The sequence below is a fragment of the Chiroxiphia lanceolata genome, chromosome 1, assembly GCF_009829145.1.
Source record: "Chiroxiphia lanceolata isolate bChiLan1 chromosome 1, bChiLan1.pri, whole genome shotgun sequence".
NCBI classification, from domain to species: domain Eukaryota; kingdom Metazoa; phylum Chordata; class Aves; order Passeriformes; family Pipridae; genus Chiroxiphia; species Chiroxiphia lanceolata.
The window spans coordinates 141,145,784-141,165,799 of NC_045637.1; the positions used below are offsets into that span (position 1 = coordinate 141,145,784).

At 37.2% G+C, this 20,016-nt stretch overlaps 1 protein-coding gene across 14 annotated transcripts in view; it reads right to left on the minus strand.

Moving 5' to 3' along the window:
• ARHGAP12 (Rho GTPase activating protein 12) overlaps nucleotides 1–20,016 on the minus strand; it is a 76,101-nt gene that overhangs the window by 37,119 nt on the left and 18,966 nt on the right. For 13 of the 14 annotated variants that reach the window (XM_032692800.1, XM_032692791.1, XM_032692782.1 and 10 more), the window contains one exon: nucleotides 5,154–5,417. The exons of the other annotated variant lie outside the window; for it this stretch is intronic. In XM_032692800.1, the coding sequence (XP_032548691.1) occupies nucleotides 5,154–5,417 (264 nt within the window). The remainder of the gene's footprint in view (nucleotides 1–5,153; nucleotides 5,418–20,016) is intronic. 14 annotated transcript variants of the gene reach the window in all.

A 20,016-nucleotide genomic window follows, 5' to 3' on the forward strand; every position in this document is an offset into this window, starting at 1 on the left:
ATTTTATATCTTACATCAGAGAATGAGATGCATTTTCACAGTACAGACAATTCAAAGTATATTCAGAACAACTGGTTTATACTGATACATTTTTTTTTTATTTCCACTATACCAAGTTTCATCTACTCAAATCTAAACTCCAGGGTTTTTTGCTTATCTAAATTTTATTCCTACAAATTAACATTACTGAATGATGAAGAGAGTTTGCTTTAGTAATCTGCATTGCCTCAAAAAACCTGGGATACCTGCTAACATGGTTTTCTGGCAATATCACAACTTTCATACCTAAATCCTTTCTTGTTTCTCAAATACATTTGGAAACACAATTATCATTAAGGACAACTTGAAACTCCAGTTGCACCTTTTGATGCCCCCACACTTCACAGTACTTGAGCCATTCATCCTAAAATACTAGGAATTTCCACTGTCCTTCTTCCAACTCTGACACACATGACAAAGAGCAATGCAAAAGCAAGGCTTTCTACCAGGCATAGCTAGCTGAGATGCAAAATTATTTTCTGAAGACAGAAGTGAATTATAATGTGTGGAACAAGTTTGACGTGTGCAATACAGAAAAAAGATTTTGCACACATGTCAAATAATTTCTGTTCCCTGTAAACCTTGTTTGTCTCCTTGCTAATGTACTGGAGTCTTAGTCTAAGCATCCATTCCCTGCATCAAAAAAAAATCTCCTTGTTTTCATCTCCCATAATATCTCTATGCCATGGTCTCCTGAGGAATTCAATGTAGATTTCCTTTCACAGTGTCTTGGATCCTCAGCTAGCAGGAGGCATTAACACTTCAGAGGGAACATCCTGCTACTCAGAAACTACAGCAGTAAAATACTGACTACTGTTCAGTAACACTAGCATAAGAGTTTTGAGAAAAACTGTAAGAAGAAGACTGCAGGAGAACAACAGAATTTCAATTTTAAATAGGGAAAAACCTCTCCTAAAAACTTATATCTTACAAAAAATGTTCAGTTATCAGAAACATTTTTTTAAAAATCAGTGGGTTTAGAGACTACACGTTTAGTGACATTTCCAAATGATTTCTACACAGGTTTTTGGTGTTACTTTTCTGAGTACCTTACCACTTGTGTGACAAAGTCCCTCCACTGACACAAGCCAGCTTAACAAGCACAGCAAAACCCACAGGACATTTTCAGATCATTAATAAAGGAACATGAAAAAATTTAAGTGTCCTCCACAGTTTACAGAATGTGAGCATGTAAACTATGGATTAACCAACGCTACCTCTCTTGCACGTGGGATAATGTGAAATTCTGATATGCCAATTTCTAACCACTATGGGGAGTCTTCAGTCCCATTTTTATACTTGCAGAATTAAGACTGAGGAGTTGTTGATATTGGCCCCACATGAACTACTGTTTTATAAGATAACTATATTGTATACATGGGCAGGATGAGCTCGCTAGCCTTCTGGTAGTCATCCTAGGAGAAGGACAACTCTAATTCCAAATCCAGGCAGATGGAGCTCACTTAGCCCTGTAAGGCCATCCATCTAAGAGAAGGTCACTGATTAAACCTACGTCCTGAGGACCTCACTGCCACCGTCCAAGCTTGCTTGGCCCTGGCAGACGAACCTTAGGATTAAAGGGTGGGTCCAGTTCCGCGCATGCTGCGTCTTACCTAAAAAATCCACTGCGCAGGCTCAAAGGTGAATGAATGATATTGTATACATATATTTTGTTTACCTTGTTTTAATGGTTAAATATTTATTGCATTGACATATGGTCAAAGTAGTAGACTTTGGACATTTTTATTGTTACTATCAGCTGGTATTGTAATGCTATACTGCATTTGTATTTGCCTCTTCCGAGTAACTCCTGATACTGAAGAAACACCCTACATGTGTAAAACTAAACAGAAGACCTAAAAATGAAAATTCTCCTAGAAAAATAACTGCTGTTCAGTAAGAATGACTGTTAATGTGTCTATCTGTAAGGCATCCACATAATATTTAGATGCTTCAAGGTTTAACTCATGTCCTGTACCTTTGCAGATCTAAAGTTCAACAGAATTCCTGAGCTGTTACAAAGCTTGCCACGCCAAGGCATTCCTTGTCACTCAGCTAGCAAGAACAACTGCTAGAGCTGCATCAACAGGGGTTAGAGAATGCTGGCCAAACCACATTCAACAGCTTTCAATTTCACTTTCAACACTTTTTCTGTATTAACTGCCTATATGCTTTTTAAGTATGATCCATGTTTTTTCCCCCCCGAGTCCCATCCCCAATTATACTATACCACACTTAAATAAAGCCATCTTAAGCAGACAATTGCCCAACCTTTCACCTTGTGAGAAAGTTGCTGTGACACTAAAGGGAATTACTGAAAAGGTCCCCTACATTATCACTTCTTTGCTTTTTTCCATTTACCAGGAAAATTCTTGGGGGCAGAGACCAGTTCATCACCATGCATTTAATAGGAACAATTACTGTCTTTTTTCTGTAACTTAACTAGTCTAATTTTTAAAGTCACTACTACTTCTAAAAGTGAAAATAATAAAGAACACTAACTAAAGAAGATAGCATCCCTATATTACCATTTGTTTGTTTTGGAACAAAAAACAGGGAATGAAATTGCACCTTGGTCATATGTTTTAAATGTAGTTTTGAATTTAAATGAAATTCCTTTGCTTTTGTACAGCTTGTTGGGTAATTTACTGATGTCTGCTTCATGTTATGACCTCCTAGCTGGGTATTAGAGGTTTGCCTTTCTCTGATATGGTGACATTTTCATTCCTTTTACAGTCCAACTTAATTAAATCACTTCACTTGACAAATTTCTCCTAGTTACTGTTAAGTACTCCTTTCTCAAACACCTTAGGAAGTCACTACCTCTAACACATTTTATCTGCAATTCCAAAATCTATACACTTTTCTAGAGGCCCTGTTGATAGGACTTCACTGCTTTCCCACACCCCATCCATATAACAACCATACAACTGTCAGAAGCTACAACTGTTTGTGCTATATCTGTTACCAACTTCTTTGACAAATTAGGTGCAATTCTACCCCTTCTTAATTAGCCAATAAAATTCAATTTCCTAACCATAAAGTTCTAAGACTGACTATAAACTATTTCATGTTCTAACATATTACACATATATTAGAATATGTGATCATTCAAAGTTCTCATTTTTACATCACCTTGACATTTTGCTACCTAATACGACACAAGCTCCTCTGAGGACAAATCAATAAAGATACAACTAGGATTTTACCTTCCTGCATGTGCTCCTTTATCACTAAATGAGCATAACTCAGACTAGTGTAAAAAACAACTTAACTTTATTATAACAAATTAAATCTAGTTTTACTAATTATTAGGACATATTTACTCTAATTCTTCACAATCAGACAAAATTTGGGATGCCCTATATTTTACTGCAGCTTAGGCTTGGATCTCAACCTTTACTCTATTTTTTTAAGTACTTTTGACCAAATCTTAAGTTTTGGTCAAAAACAAAAAGGAACACAAACAGTGGAGTGTGATGTACAATCTCAAAGGCAGAACAGACAAGGCAAGCGGGGGGAAGGGAGATCTAAAAAAAAAAAACAAAACAGCTTCAAAATCAACACATGACTGCTGGTAAGTGGATTGAGATGACTTTGCAACATGTATCTCCCTAGACTCAAACTTTGATAATCCATTCAAGACACAAATTACTTAAGGAGCTTATGCTACTGGAAATACAAATAGTGTCTAGTTAAAAATCAAAACATGTATTGTCATCCACTGGTCTCACAAAGACTGAAAACTTGATAGTTATAACAGTCTGAAGGTCAATCTGTGATAGCTCAAGCATCACAAATAAACAGAAGATTTGAGTTGAAAGATGTTATGGACAATAAAAAAAAATAATTAACAAAATCAAGCATTCTGAAGATGCAACCATGTGATGAAGTCATGGTACAGAGGTATGAGGAAGAATCAAAACGATCACTTGCAGATGGGAAGGGAGAAAGAATTCTTACAAGACCTTCCATGAAAAGAAGGAAGAATGACGGCAACAAGAACACCAGTTACACTTACTACAAGGAGAATTACTACTCAAAAAAGTAATCACCTTATCCAGATTAAAATCAGAATCTTATCCAGCAAAAGGACAGTCAGTGATTAATTAATAGACCATCACCAGATAAGTCAAAGGGAAAGACACCAACATTTCACCTGTTTACCTGTTGCTGCCATTAGCCTGTGGCAAGAGAATTTGGCTGTTTAAATGTCGTGGCTACTATGAAGACCATCGCCAAAGGCAATGAAAGGTTTCCTTTTTCTCTTTCTCTCCTGTTTCTGTTACTACTGTTCCAGGGGTAGACTTCTACGACAGGCTTCCAGCAATCAAAAACTTTTGAGTAGTCCACAGTTCGGATATAGATATGCTATATATAGTTTATATAAATACATTGGCCCAGGAAAAAATCCACCTAAACTATATATATTTGAAAAGGGTATATAAAAGTGAAGTGTGTAGAAGATTTCTTGAGAAGTATTTGTTTTTTCTTTCAATCAGGAAACTGGTTAACCTAAGTACTGTTTGAACACAAGATCACTATTTTAAGCATATTTAAATAGAAATATACATCTCACAACTATTCTTTTGCTTAATCTGAACCACTGCAGTTCAGATAAACAGATATCACTGTCTGGCTTTCCCTACCAACTGGCTGCACAGAATAAATTGACACCTCAAATATTATCCCAAATTATCTTTTAACACAAATAACTTCACAGTAAGCTTCAACTCTCTTAAGCAAGGTTGGTAGCAAAGCTTTCCCAAAAGCAAAATGTTTATATAATGAAAAGAAATCCATTGATATATCTAAAAAAGATGTTTATGGTCTGAAGATAATCTAGTCAAAAGCTGCAATACCTGCTGAGGAGCTGTTTTTACAGGCATTTTTACAACTTAGTACTCTTGTACACAGTTCATGTACACATTCTTGTACACAAAAGTAACTGAGAAGTGAAACTGTTGACTACTTCATACCAAGACACATAACAAAAAAGAGAAACTAAGACACTCCTTGACAGCTAGCTTGAAACTCAGAGATACCAAATTCCACAACAAAAGAGCATTCATATGCATTACAATCTCAATGCTTGTGATCTCAGAAGGAACTACCTCATGATCTGCATGGCTCTGGGAATCCCCTTTATTAATGCTTGCATCTCGGGCCCACCGCGGAGGTTTCCAGGTTCGCTCCTGTGATCCTCTGTTGTAGTAATAACAGCGTCCTGTCGTATCTTTATGGGTTTCCCATTCCCCATTTATTTGGACCGGAGCACTTGTAGGTAGTGGTGGAAGTGCAGACTGAGATATTTTCAGTTCTTGTAAATTAGCATAAACTGGTGAATCAGGCCTCCCTTGGCTTGGTGGAGTAGTTGGCTATTGAGAGAAGAAATGTACTGTTAAAGAGCAAATGAATTTTTGAATGCTCCCTTACAAATCAGAATACAGCAGCAAAACAAACCAACAAACTCCTCTTTTTGTTGTTAAGTACCAAAGCACAAAGAACAGCCACAAGATGCTGGGGTGGGAGAACATTAGATTGTTAATTCTAAGGTAGATGTCACAAGCTCTCTTTACTTAATGCTGAACCAATTTCTCAGCATTTTTCCAGATGACAGCTGATAATTATGTCTTAAAGTGGATTTGAAATACACTGGAGTCATCATCAAAAAATTGTATGCTTGCCTTGCTGGAAAACTTCAGCTTTACAGTTCAGGTATTGCTTAGAAACCGTAAATAACGTGATCTTGTTAAAAAAAAACCAAAAACGTAGCATTTCTGAAATGCCACTTGTTAGGCAAAGATTGTTCCTCAACCTTTCCTCCTCACTGCTAATACAATGACTGTGAATGTAAAGTAGCACTTTTATTTTCTCAGCACGATCTAAACAGAAAGCTCAGCTGGAAAGATGAGTGCAATGTTGTGACTAAGAAACTCTGAAAAACACCTGGACAGTTTACCTGCATGCCTTTCCAAACAGATGTTTATTTAAAAATATTATAGGCAACACTACCAAATGTTTTGATTACCGCTCTCTTCTTGTAGAAATTAAGTGGATATTCTTACCCACCTGATATACATGCACAAAAGCAGAACAACGAATACCTACATTGACAATTTCTCATTAATAAATAATTTTATAACATAACAGTCAGCAGAAATCATGCTTAGAAGTCCACAGTACTTTCTAAAACCATGAGTACTTTAATAAGCCACTAAGGTGCTTAGGAGAGAAACAAAGTTTCAGATGTTCAATTTTTAAAGTATAATACAAACATGCAACTCAGAATGCAAGAGTATGTGTTTTCACAAGAGCTGTGATTATAAAATCATGAAAGTAGATAATTATTAAACCAAATTGAAGAGTTTCCTGGTAATGCAATAGCGTCTCCATATTTTGGGGTACATTATTTAGGCACTCTAAAGGAAGAAACTATATAATTCATACCATCCCCTTGGTTTGAATTGAGAAGCTTTGCTGTAAGGCAAGTCCTTGTGCCTCTTGTTGCTACTGCATTATAAAAGATCTTTAATAATGTACTTTTAAACATTAAAATCATAAGATGCTAATCTAGGCCACATCTAATCATAAATTATCAGGGTTTGCTCAGGCAAGACAGCTTATCATACCACACAATCAGATATAAACTGATTGCACCACAGCTAGAACCAAATATGGGCAATATCCACAACCAAAGGGGGAAACAGCTAGAGAGGAACTTAATGAGATTATAACGGGCATGGACTTGTTTTGCATGCCTCTAAAAGAGAAAACACAGTTTACTAGATATAGCAAGTACAATACATTTAAGGCAAACCACAAGTGCTAAAAAAAAAAAAAAAAAAATAAAAAAAAAAAATAAAAAAAAAAATGCAGCACTGGCAAAATCAGAGACCCAAAACTAATTAGTACCCTCCTCTACCTAATTCAAAGGAAAAATCTGTTAAAAAACTTGATGAACAGTAAAAGACTATTTTTCTACTATCCAGGTCACACATGCCTGCCTTTTTTTTTTTTTTTTTTTTTTTTTTTTTAATGTGAGGAGGGTAGAATGGCTGCCTTTGGTAGAGTTGATCTTGAGAGCACTGACAGCATAAAGAGTGCTACTACGAACAAAGCATCATCCTTCAGGGATGATCCCCGATTTCCCAGGATGCTGGGGCAGAAACCTAGATGTCTCCTCATGCAAGACTGCAGTTCCTGCTTTGGTTTCCCAATAGCCTGCAGAGCTGCATTTCCCATGTAAATCATCCTGCCACACAACCACAGGGCTTGTCATTGAAATGACACCACACATCTGCACCACAGAGCACACAAACCTTCCGCTGCTTCCCCTGTTTCAAGGAAGTGGCACCTCTAAGCACCCTGGTTGCTGCAGTGGGAGGCTGGTGGCTTCCACAACTCTCACCTCCTCCTGAAATTCCTCTTCCACACAAGACAATAAGAAGGCTTTCTGTCTGGACCACATTTGCCAGCTGCTTTTTTTGTTTTAATTAGGTGCCATCATTAAAAGAACAGTTCTGTGTATTAATAAAAGTGTTTTCTATATAGGCTGTGACACAGAATGCTTGGTATAGTTTTAGGAACGTTTTCTCAAGTAGCACATAGGAATACAACCAGCACAACTCCAGATGAAACTGCAGGACGTGGATGTGCTAAGCCAATACTGGGAGCTCACAGCCAGTGTACTGCCACACGGCTCCAGCAGCATATTAGTGATGTTTAAAACAGCAACGTGATATGAAAGTGTAATGAGGGATTTTCTTCCGAATGCTTAGTGCTTCCAAACTCAATATACCAACTCCTGATTTTCAAGGAAAAGCCAGAATTTTTGTCCTAAGCAACAAGACAACTAGCTGTCCTGCCAGCCAATCCTCCAGCTACTTTCATTACCTAGTGTTCTCTCTTCTGACAGACTTTTAAGGGAGAATTGCAAGATTTTTCAAAGTCCCTTGGAAGTTACTGCTTTCAGTAAAGAACTTAAAAAAAAAGGCAAAACCACCAATCTGAAAACAACACACAGCTTAGCTCATAAGTACATTTCTGAGAGATACAACTTTATCAGGAACTATTTTAAATAACCACGTAGCACACAACAATACTTCCTCATACGTCAAGCCATGTGATGAGATTTGTTGTTGTGTCTACAATTACGCTCAGTTCAACAGCACCCAACCTTATCAAGGCCAATTTTGTCAAGAATTTCTTATTTATTGATAAGAAAAATAACTTTTAGAAAGTTCAAAGTTTTCTGAAATTAACTTTAGTGTACTTTCTACGCCAGTGTTGGCAGGAAGGTCAATCTCCCCCTCACCCCCACCTCCCCAAGCTGGGAAGGGAGTCCTGGAGGGCCAGGTCCCAGTAGATGTCCCTGTAGAGCTCCAGGACCCTGCATCACCTCCCCCTTTCCTTTCAGATGACCATTTTTTGAGTTCAAGACTGTGTTCTGCAAAAACATTTAATAGTTTCAAGTCAAAAAGTGGATTAATTTAACTGTATTCCTTTCATTTACATAAACCATTACTCACTGCCAATATATAAATCCAAATAGACAAAGCATTACCTAGATCAAAATACTTTCTGACCACTCCCATGGCTGTTTTCCCAAAACCAGACATACGCAGTTAAGGGAAACTTAAATATACGCTAAACACTAAGCAAGACTTCCAGCTAGAACTTCACCCCCCCGAGGTTCTTTTTTGCACTAACAAACTCTGAATGCTCATAAACACGGAATTAAATCTGCCAAAAGAGATTCTTTGTCTTCTCACTATCAGAATCACAAGAACACGTCCTTCAACGTGCCCATGCACGCACACACAAAATGACTTGTACTCCAAACATTTCAACATTCGTTTGCTATTCGGTATGGATTTCAGACTTTTTCATGTTGCTTTCTCCTGCTAAGAACAGTGAAGCACTCTTGCTAGAAAAGTGATAAAGAAAAATTAGAAAACAGAAATACTTCTATGACACTACAACATGAATGAAAATTGTACACCCCATTAAGCAATCTGGCAACTTCAAGAACATAAGGACCTCTCCCAGAGCTCAGTAATGCCCTGTATTATTATACTATAGAAATCTGCCACGTTTAACTTCAGTCTCTCAGAAAAGTCTGCTAGCACTAAATCCTTGCAAATTGATAAGTAAAAGAGTTTCATGCAAGCAGGACAAAGTTTCTGGGATCAATACACAGCATTCTTCAAACAGAGACTGCACACAGAGCATTTTCAGAACCCAGATTTTCTACTGGTGCAGTAGGAAGCAGATACGTGCCTTTAAATAAAACAACCTGTTAATCATTCATGAATGAACAGTCAACATTTTCAACAAAGGCCACAGATATGCTATCAGGCCTCTGAAAACCTGAACTCAGTGCAATGAAAAGCAAACTTACTATACTTCTTCAAAAGGTACTTTTCGTTACCAAAATGCATATCAGCTTCACAGAGGTTACCTTAAATTTTAATGTTACCTTATACAAATGGTATAAGGTATATGGTATTTTCAGATGGCAGTATTTATTTAAGCATTCAAAATTAAAGTAAACTAAAAAAAAAAAAAGTTCAGTGTCCTTAAGGAGGGTAAGTCTTCAGTTCTGGGAGAAAAAGAGAAGCATAGATGTCTTCCCTAACCAGCACCTGAAAATGCTTTTGGTTTATTTAAAGTTAAATGTCAATACTCTTTATGAAGTTACAAGTAACAGATTGTCCATACTCATTCGAAAGAAGAGCATTATACTGAAGGAGAGCAAGGGAATACTGTCTCTTCACAGCAGCAAGCTGAAGAAAGGAGAACAGCACATCCCTCAGCATCCCGAGCCAGGGAATGAAGCATCCGAGTTCCCTCAACAACTGAGCTTCTTGCCAAGGAATTGCTGCTGTCCTTTTACGAAGCCCTGGGACTTCAATACCAGCTTTATTCAACAGAAGTGATACAAAAGAAATCTCAAAAACTCTACAGTTTCATTTTCACAAAGTGACATCTTCAGCTGGAATAATTAGCTCATCTTCTCCTTCCTCTTTCTGCCCTTGGCTTATGTTTTTACAAACATGTTCTGGACTCTATTTTCTTTCTAACAGATACAGGCATATTTAACATTTATTGTAATACCCAAAAATCCATGAGGAAGATTTTTCAGCAAGTCCTCTACTGCCTCAGAAGTGACAACAGCAAGCTAATTTAACAAGTCAAATTGAAATGGGAACCCAAACAATTTTTTATGCACTAACCTTCTCCAACTTTAGCTGAATAATTCACTCTGTAAGTCTAAGGAACACATAAAACAATGACAGTAAATATAAGCCCGTTAATAGTTGATTATAAATTTCAAATAAGCTCTAGTAATGCAAATGTTATTTAACAGCATTGAAATTGTGGTGTTCAGTTGATTTGCCATTATAAAGTGGTAAGCAAAAATATGACATTATAAAACAATACAGAACTAAAATAATCCCATACAAGTAATTAAATATATCTGCTTAATAACGGCCATTCAACAGTTAATTTTTTTAAGTGTCCCATTTAAAAACTAAGCAGATAGACTCCAGGTAATTTTTTTTAATGGTTAGCCAGTAAATTTCCATCAGCCTGGAAACAATTAAGCATCTGATTCACCTTTGCTAATTTTATCTTTCAGTAAATTTTGCATTTTGCTTGCACTGAATTATAGACTGAGATATTACTCCCTTCTATTACTGGAAATAGCTGCATACAATTAGTTTTTATATATACCTCTATTAATATTTTAGTTTATGAAACCAGATTATGAAACAAAAAGTCTTAGTACATAGGGCATGAGAGTCTGCCAGAATGTGCTTATGTTATTTCAGCCATTTGAGTTCCCTTCTGTTTTAGCTCTCTCATAAGACACACACACAAAAAAAAAACACAACAAGGTTGACAAAAATATAAAATCTTTTTCTAGTGCTACTGTAAGGCTTTATCAGTATCTAAATGCATAGCAAAAAGCCTCTCAAACTAAATACATTCCCTTCCCTCAGTAGTCCAAAAGAAGTGACTTATTTTCATACTAGTCAAGACAGTAATTTATTTAATTGTACTACAAAATCCTGCAGCACAAAAAGCCAAGAGGTGGCTGCTTCTGGCACATTTACAAGTACTTGGGAACAGAAATGGAAACTGGCTGCAGCAGCAGGAGGGCTCTCTGGTACCACACAGCCTGCCACAGGAGGAAGCACTTGGCTGAGCCTCAGAGTACCAGGGACCACTCCCAGGTCATTCATTGTAAGTGACCGATCAAACAAAGTTGATGGAAAACCTTTTTTCCTGCATGCTGTGCAGATTTCCCATTCACATGTCTGCAGTCGTTCACTGCATGAGCAAACTATTACATAGGAACTTAGGAAATTTATAGCAATAGAAGAAAGTATATTGAAGGATTGCAACAGTGATGTCAAATATTTTAAAAAACGGAAATAAGACCTTACAATGGGATCCTTTGTAAAACATGCACAAAGATGACAGTGTTTACCGTACTTGTACTTTGCCACTTGCACAATCTAGCTTCTCCCTTCCATGAAAAAGCTTTTGTCCAAGGATATAGACAAAGCTGCTTTTCCTATAGTAGAAAATTTCAATACCATATGAAACACTTTACGTCATACATGCTTACACAGCAAGCTTACCCTGATTTGGAAAGAGTGGCCAAATTTAACAATGTTGAAAAGTCAGACAGCAAACTTCCTTCCCTCCTTTTTCACCCTGTCCACTTCACCGGATAAAACACTGATACTTTCAACACACATAATGTAGTACCTGAAATCTAATTCAGAAATTTAGTCAGCATCTTGAATCTGGATGTGCCATGCAGAAGGAGATTTACACATTTATTTTTCCTCCACTTTCATGGAAGTTCATTTCAAGTTGGTTCTCTAATAAGGATGTTTCAACAACACCAGCAGAAACAACAAGTTTATTCTGCGTTTTAGTTCAACTGCTGAGAACTCTTCAGCTCTGTGAAACCTGTAGTACATGTTTGAGTGCAGATTTGTGAAGAATAAAGCTGTTGGGAATAATTTCTGATGCCTCTCAGGGATAATTTGCTATAAAAACTAAGACAGTACACTAAGAAAACATAAAAGCCTAGCTTGCTTTCTTTCTCCATTGGGAAGTTGTCCTGTAATATGCCAATAGATACTGCTTTTCAGACAAGAAGTATCACAAGAGCACAGCATGCTCTTCAGTTGTTCTAGAACTGTTACAGCAGAATAATCTCTTAAAGTTTCAGAAGTAGTGAGGAGCCCTCGCTTATCAAGCCATTTACTGTTTTAACTGCTTTAACGTACATCTCATTTGCCTCAGAGATGTCAAAGTATTTTTAAAGACAGATTACTAACATCTTCATGGAATACTTCTATGTTGTCTCCATGTAGGACCACAGCATATCTAAAACATTAGCTCCTACAAAATATTACTGTGAGAAGGGAGTGTAGAATGCTGTTATTTGAACTCATAATAGCTTAAAGGTTGTGGGAAAGTTTCCATTATAGTCACTTCAAACTGAATAGCAATTTTTTCTACACTTTACATTTTCAAAAGTACAGATCTCATAGCCTTTAAGTGTACTTTTGAGGGCCCAGTGCTTACACAAAGCAGTGTAAAGCCAGGAGCCCATGAAAAGTACAGATGGGAAAGTAAACATCACCTCTGATAAAATTCCCAGGTTACTCAAAAGTTACTTAAGTTGTACAACTGAGCAAGCTCAAAACCCTAAAAAGACAGTTTGAGAACTACTTGAGAAACAGAATGAAGTCTAACTACTACCATGCAGGTTGTTCAGTAGAAGAAAAATTGTAATATTCTACTACTTGAAAGAGAAGGAAAAAGCCAGAGCCATAAAGAATTTTAAAACTATATATGTGTATATTAATGGCTCACTTTCACAATATATAGTTGAAGGTTTTTTTCAAAAATAGAGAAAATAACAACTTTCAATAGACCGTTCTAAAATAGAGCAGTCATCAAATCTGTGTTCTGTTAGAAAGGGTATTTAATTCCAAACACTTGACAAGAAAATGCAGAACTCCCACACAATTTACAGCTGCTGTCCTTTTACTCTGCTGTAAAAGCAAATTTCACTTGTGTAAAACTCTGCTTCACTAAATGTTGCTTGTGGCAGCAAATTCTACAAGCATTTGTTATCCTAGTATTCTTTTGTTAGGTGTTAGAATAATTTCAAAATATCTCCTTGAGCTTAGGAACTGCAGTGCTTAGAAGTTTTTAATAACATATGCAGCTGCAAAACACCACCGGTATTCAAACAGTGCAAGCAATGCTAAAGTATGAGCAAACTTACTGGGATACTGGAAATACATAATGGAATTAAGGTGGCAAATCCCAGTGAAGAACAGTTAGCTGGCACAGGAAGCAACTGTGGTACACTATCAAACCAGATACTGGAATGGTATCTGTTGGTTTGCCTTACTAATGTATTAAAAGTAATATATTCTGTCGTGTAACTGGTAGACTCCATCCTTTCCTGAACACCCAGCCACTTTCTACCTCACTGCCCCCTCTACATCTGCCTCTCTGAGCATTCCCTGAGTTATTACTTGCAACTACTATTCACAAGGTACTACACTACTCATGCACCCCAAATCTCCATTGGGTAATTTCCTTGATTAGAATTTCCCCCTCAGGAACAAACTCCAGAAAATAGCCAGTGTAGCTGTAGCTATTCACATTAACTTCCGTAAATATTATATTAAAAATCTGAGAAACAAGTTTCAACACTGCCCAATTTAGAAACAGAGAAAAACACCTGAAGAGTGTGTTCTAGGGATCCTGACTGGCTATACAACTTCAAAATATGTGATATGAAGAACTACATTTTATATGCTGTCACGTTAACTCTACACCTTTACAAACCAAAAATCAAATTACACACTTAAAGTCTAAAAAAAATATGATAAAACCTGTTCATCAAGTAATGTATTCATACTCTAATATAAAACAAACTTGAGTTAAGGAAATAAGAATCTCAGGATATTCTTAAGTCTGTACAAACAAAGTCCATGTTTTTAATTTCAGGCAAATTTATCACAGCTATCCTTTTTAACACATCAGAATACCTGCTATTAAAAAACCAAAATAAACAACTTTTTTTCTCCTTTTCCTTTTGGAAAAACTGGTTTACTCATCTTAGTAGAAAGGGAAGTCAAGAGAAAAGTAACTTGCCATTTTAAATGAGTTAGTTACCCTAACTACCCATGCACACAAGCAAAGAATTTCTTTTGTGCAGAAAGGCAGAAGCCACACTGACACTTCTGCTTATACCGGACCAGAAGTTCAGCAAATGCTTTTGCTAATTCAGTTCATGTCACCAGATTAATAAAGCACATAGTTCAGTGGACTCAGCCAACAACTCAAGGTTTAGTAAACAAGAGAAACCACAAATTTTATCTATTTCAGAAAATAAAAGATTATTGACACGTTTTTAATGTCTAGCTAAGCTGGTCTACTGGTCACTGGCCATCAAAAGGAGCAGCCCCATCTCTCTTGCCCTCTGCCCCTGTGATGCCAATGTGACCCTACAGCAAACTGACAGAGGAAAGGGAAATAGCAATATATTAACCCCACTGAGACTTTAAAAACAAAACAAACAAACCCCCCATAAACAACCAAAAAAAAACATATTTAGACTCCTTAGGTATTTGTAGGTCACTGCAAGGTCAGTCAGTGACACCTTTGAAGTGTCTGACTGACTAAGGTGACAGGAGAACAGGACCTTCTCTTTCAGAACGTCTTTGTCAGCTCTTAAGGAGATTTAGGTGCATAAATAAATTCCAAAGGTGGCTGAGAGAAGGAATTATCTTCAGGTATCTAAAACAGAATCAGTTATAGAAACAATAAGTAAAGAATTGTCTATTTCTCCAAGGGACAGGGCAAAAAAGGCTAAATTGAAAAAAAAAAAATACTAAGGTACAGAGCAAACAAGGAATTAAACTTTGCAACAGCCTCATCAGGAAAACAGGGAACTTTCCTTGAAAGTTTAAGTGCAGTTTAGTTCACACCTTTCAACAGCACTTTTGGCATTCTTACTCCTGTCTCTGTGCAGTGAGAAAGAATCACAATGGGTTGTTCTCTATTTTTCTTACTTTCACAATGTCACACATTTGTATCCTTAATCCTGAAAGGCAGCACATTCACATTTGAAGTTAGAAACAAATGGAGAAGCTATTAAAAGTGTATAGTAAGAAGCTGATTTGTTGTACAACTATGGACAACAGAAAGGTTGGGTTTAAATCCTTGGTTTTTCTTATGAAAAATTAACAGTCTGTAAGGACGAGCAATATGGTACCATAGCGACTGGAGCATTAAAGAACATACCCGAAGCAAAAGAGGCCTCATGCAGCCCAAGGAACTCATGCAGAGAATAACAAAGATTCTTAAGATGAACAAGGACAGCTCTTCCTGTCACCTCAGAGTACTGAACACAGCAGTAGGATGAAAGGTGAAGAGAGAAAGACAATTTTGCTTACTAGCTTAAGTCCCCCACTTGGAATGAAAACTCTGAACTCTGTTAGCATTTTGAGAAAAACTATTTCAACACAAAATTTAGCACATGCAACACTTTACATAGGCACTAAAAAAATAAAGCGTTTTCTTCACAGCCACACAAACCCTTCCTTCCAGCCACAAGAAAAAGGGTACCATACATGGCTGACACACCACCAATGGCTGATAAAACTTGATGATAAGCATTACTCATTATGACTATTTCAAGAAACACAAGCCAAGGTTTTGATGGGCAAAATAAGCCCATCTAGGGAATTCAGCTGTGGCACAGAGTGAGAGTGCTTACCAGTGAGGCACTCACCAATTCTGGCAATGCTGAAGGGCTTCCACCAGTCTGCATGGACAAGCAAAGAAAACTGCTCATCAGTTTGCATCTAATATATTACCTTACAGAACCAGAAGGAAAAGGGATACTTTTGCCACAGTGTCATCAAATGAGATGGAATGGAAAACATACGGAGGCAAAGGACTACATGCTGCACTGCTACGTCTGTCAATTTTTATTTTCAAGAAAAATAGGAACAGTGCATTACTCAGAGTGCTTACTGTCCCTTCTTGAAAAATTAAAAAAATATTACTGACATTAATTTTTAGTAGAAAAATCTGGGTCAGGAATGGTGGGAATATCTTAACTCAATTTAAGCAAGAAAAGATGCTATATTCTCCTTTCCTCTGCAAACCACCAGGGTATATCAACACTCAAAATAAGTTACAACCCAGAAGTGTTATAAAAACATAACAGTAAGGGAAGGGGAGATTTTTCTCCCCTCCCCTCACGCACCTTTCCCAAAAATAAAAAATCTGAGGACAATTTTCTTCAACCTGTAGCAAAACTGACATGGATAAAGCAAGAAATTTCCACCAGGTCTACTCATTCTTCCAATTTCAGACATCCCCACAAATCTGAGGGATGAAATTTGGAGAATTAAGCTTCTCAGATTTCAGAAAAAATAAGGACATGCCACCATTCTCAATCACATTGACCCCCTAGTGGCTCCTGTCCTGTTCATTGAGGTGGTTAACCCCAAAAAAATCAGTAATATGCAAAACAAAGAAAATATACACAGTGCTATACTTTGTGGGATTAATACATACGTTTTTTATAATAATACATACATTTTTTTTCAGAGCAAGAAAGTTCAACTGTGGACAAATCCACTTCTGTCTTCAGAGATGATCACAAAGGCAGTAAAATCACCTCTATACTAAGAAGCTTTCCAGCACAGAACTTAAGTCACCCAAAGCAATATCCTGAAATGTGCCAGACAACTAGAAATGCTTGTGCTTTGACTGTGAATTATCACTTCACAGCCCTCAGAATCGGAGCTGGTAACTTAATTTCCAGGTACAATTTGCAAAAATAATCCCAAACTGTTATGAGCTGGCAAACCACACATTTAATGAAGAGCAGTTTTACTGGCACCTGTGGTCATTTCCCCCTGGTTCACTTATACAAGCTGCAGCACTGACAGGAAATTTTCAAGACACTTGTCTTCCTTGAGAAGTTGCAAATAAGCAAATGATGAAACAAGTTGCATTTTGTAATACAAAGTAGGGGTCTTGCAAACTAAGTGAACTGGGCTTTGGGGCTTTTGCTTAACTTCTTTGCACTTCTGAGTAACTGCAGTGCAATCTAAAATTCAATATTTATCTATTCAGAAGCAGTTAGTTGTAATTTTTGAAGTTCAAATATAATTTCTATGTGGCCATTAGGATAAAAAAAATTCTGTGGATTATATGTTACAATAACTGAGAAAGAACCACAAAACAGCATCAGTGCATACTACATACAGCATGTCTATTATATCTTCAATAAAAGAATTTGGGAAGAGACTACGGCAGGGTGTGAAATGGTCTAGAAACTTAGGTAAAAAAAAAGGGAGGGGGAAGGAGAAATGGTGTGTGCCACAGTATTCAAAGAATAATAATGGATGGGCTCCTCAACAATTCCCCCAAAAGCCTAGCACAGCCATCCACCCTCAAAAGCCAAAACTAGATCTGAGTATCTCTGTTCCTTCAACAGTCTTTCTTAAACATAACAGTTACAGGTTTCACACAGAAAATTACTGCATTATGTCCACTGGTATGTGTTACAAAACAGGTGTCAGAACACGTTCCAATGGCCCCTTATGCTGCATGGACGACTAAACAATTCAAAGGCTTGGTACTATCTATTGAACATATAACGCTGTGTTTGATGTAGAAGCCAACTGTGTAAGTAACAGGGGACACAGACACACAAAAAAAGTCTTACTCCAGCTTTCTGTGTGGATTTCATTCCTTCAGACAAGTATCAACAACTACTGTAATTAAATGTTTAACAGAAATCCCCCTGCTTGTTTGCAGGTCCTGAGGATGAAAGACTTGTTATGAAGAGCTGAAACAAAGAGGTACAGCCTGCCAGAAAAGAGGAGGTGGTGTGTGTGGGGAGGGAGTCAAGTATTTTGATATTTGAAATAGATTCTGTCTCCAAAGGTCTGCTGTCACAGTTAGATCAATCCAGACAAGGTCTGCTAAAGATGCACTGATCATAAAGATCATATCTTTATGTCTTCCCAGGGATGGCACCGTAGTCAAGCTAGAGCCATTCTGACTATGAGCAGCAGTGCTGGATTAAGACTGTAAAAACTCCTCTTGAATTCTGGCTCCAGGAATGAGATAAGACTCTCAGATGTAAGAGAGAAATGAGTGAGAGCAGCTGTAAGCAAACCAGACCCTGCAATAAAAATAGGAAGCTGAGATCTCTGTCACATCCCTGCCCATCATGCAGACTGTCTGTGCAGACTGCCCAGTACCAAGCTGGGAAGCAGGAAAACAGTGACCCTTCCCACTTTTCCCATGATTATAAAGAAAAATTCACAACTTACTAAAAGCAAAATAGACTGACATAATTGAATTGTCTTTCTGCCATGCAACACCATTTTTCACTGCTGACAGCTAAAACTGAAAATCATCCCAAGCCCCAAATATCAAAGATCCATTCTGATTTATCAGTAAACGAAGAAGTTATTAAACTGCCATAAAAAAAAAAATACTGCCCCTAAAACAAAAGGCAGAGAGGCAAAAGGAAAAGTCAGGTTGGAATACCTGGCACCAACCCTCTCTGAAACTTACTCCTGATGATCCCAGTGAAAGAGGCCACACTAGCACACACACCACACACATCCCCTGCGCAGTGTACTCCAGATTACAAAGCACATTCTAAAATATTAGGGGTGAAAGGTAATCTAAATTTAAAAACCTCAAATAAACAAGTTCTGTGACTTTTTTTTAACTGTAGTAAGCCTTACAGAGTCTTCTGACAAATGTAAAACTTTTGACAAAATTTAGAGAGTACATTTAAATGAACTAATTATACAGATGCTTTTGTTGTCAGCAATCTAATTTATATAAAACGTTAGAATTTAAAATTATGTCAAAAGCTTTCATGTAAGAAGACTTGCATTAGGAAAGACACAAATAAGTTATCAGCACTTAGTACACAGGAATGCATTTATGGTACTCGTTATACAGCATGAGGGAGTTCAGAAAATGCTGTCAAACTTCATTAAGAGGAATGTTATGCTACTCAAAATTACTAAAACATTCCAGGCTTTTTTGACTGTCCTATGCAGTAAAGTAGACCTATTAGCAGAACATTATAGCTGAGATAGCAAGAATTTGCTAATAGTTTCATGCTGATTAAGCAACAGGCAGTCAGTGGTGCCCTGTGCTCGCCACTGCAACTGCAGCCCTCCCCCACGCTGCTGAATTATAATTCTGTGCTCAGCATTCAGCGGATCAGCTGGACCCACCAGCCTTTAGAGAACATTCTCATTGAAACTACAAGTATAATAAAGTATGGCAGCACTATCTGCCAAGCTATTGGAAAAAAAAAATGCTTTTAAGGACATATATGTTTTAAAAATCTCTACCCTAGAGCATATAGTAAAGTTGAGCACATGAAGCTGTTCTTGAAAGCTGACAGAAAGCAGCTGTTTATCTGCAGAAAACACAGGTTGAATGGAAGCTGAAATTTCTGGGGATCTCCAAGAGAAACATATACTAGGGCAAAGGGCATGTTATTTTTCTACAATGGTCATCAGTAAATGACACACCTTTAGATATCTGTTGTATTTGTTTGATGATTTAGCTAAAACAGAGTATCACAAACAAGTGACATTTAAAGCATTTCTATTTCAGGAAAAACAATTAATTTGCCATGAATAGAACAACAGAAAAACAAATATATTTAAAATAACTGTATACAAGAATATTTTGCCATTGACTTCTATGCTGTTTTCTAGCAACATTGCCTTTGAGTTCCCCTCAAAAGGTGTATTATGGCAACTGCAGACATTGTAGGAGCTCCGAGTTCCAGGTCCCATGAGGGCCTGTAGAGTAACAATGCTGAAAGCTGATCAGCGCACTGCCCAGAGAGCTTTCTACAGC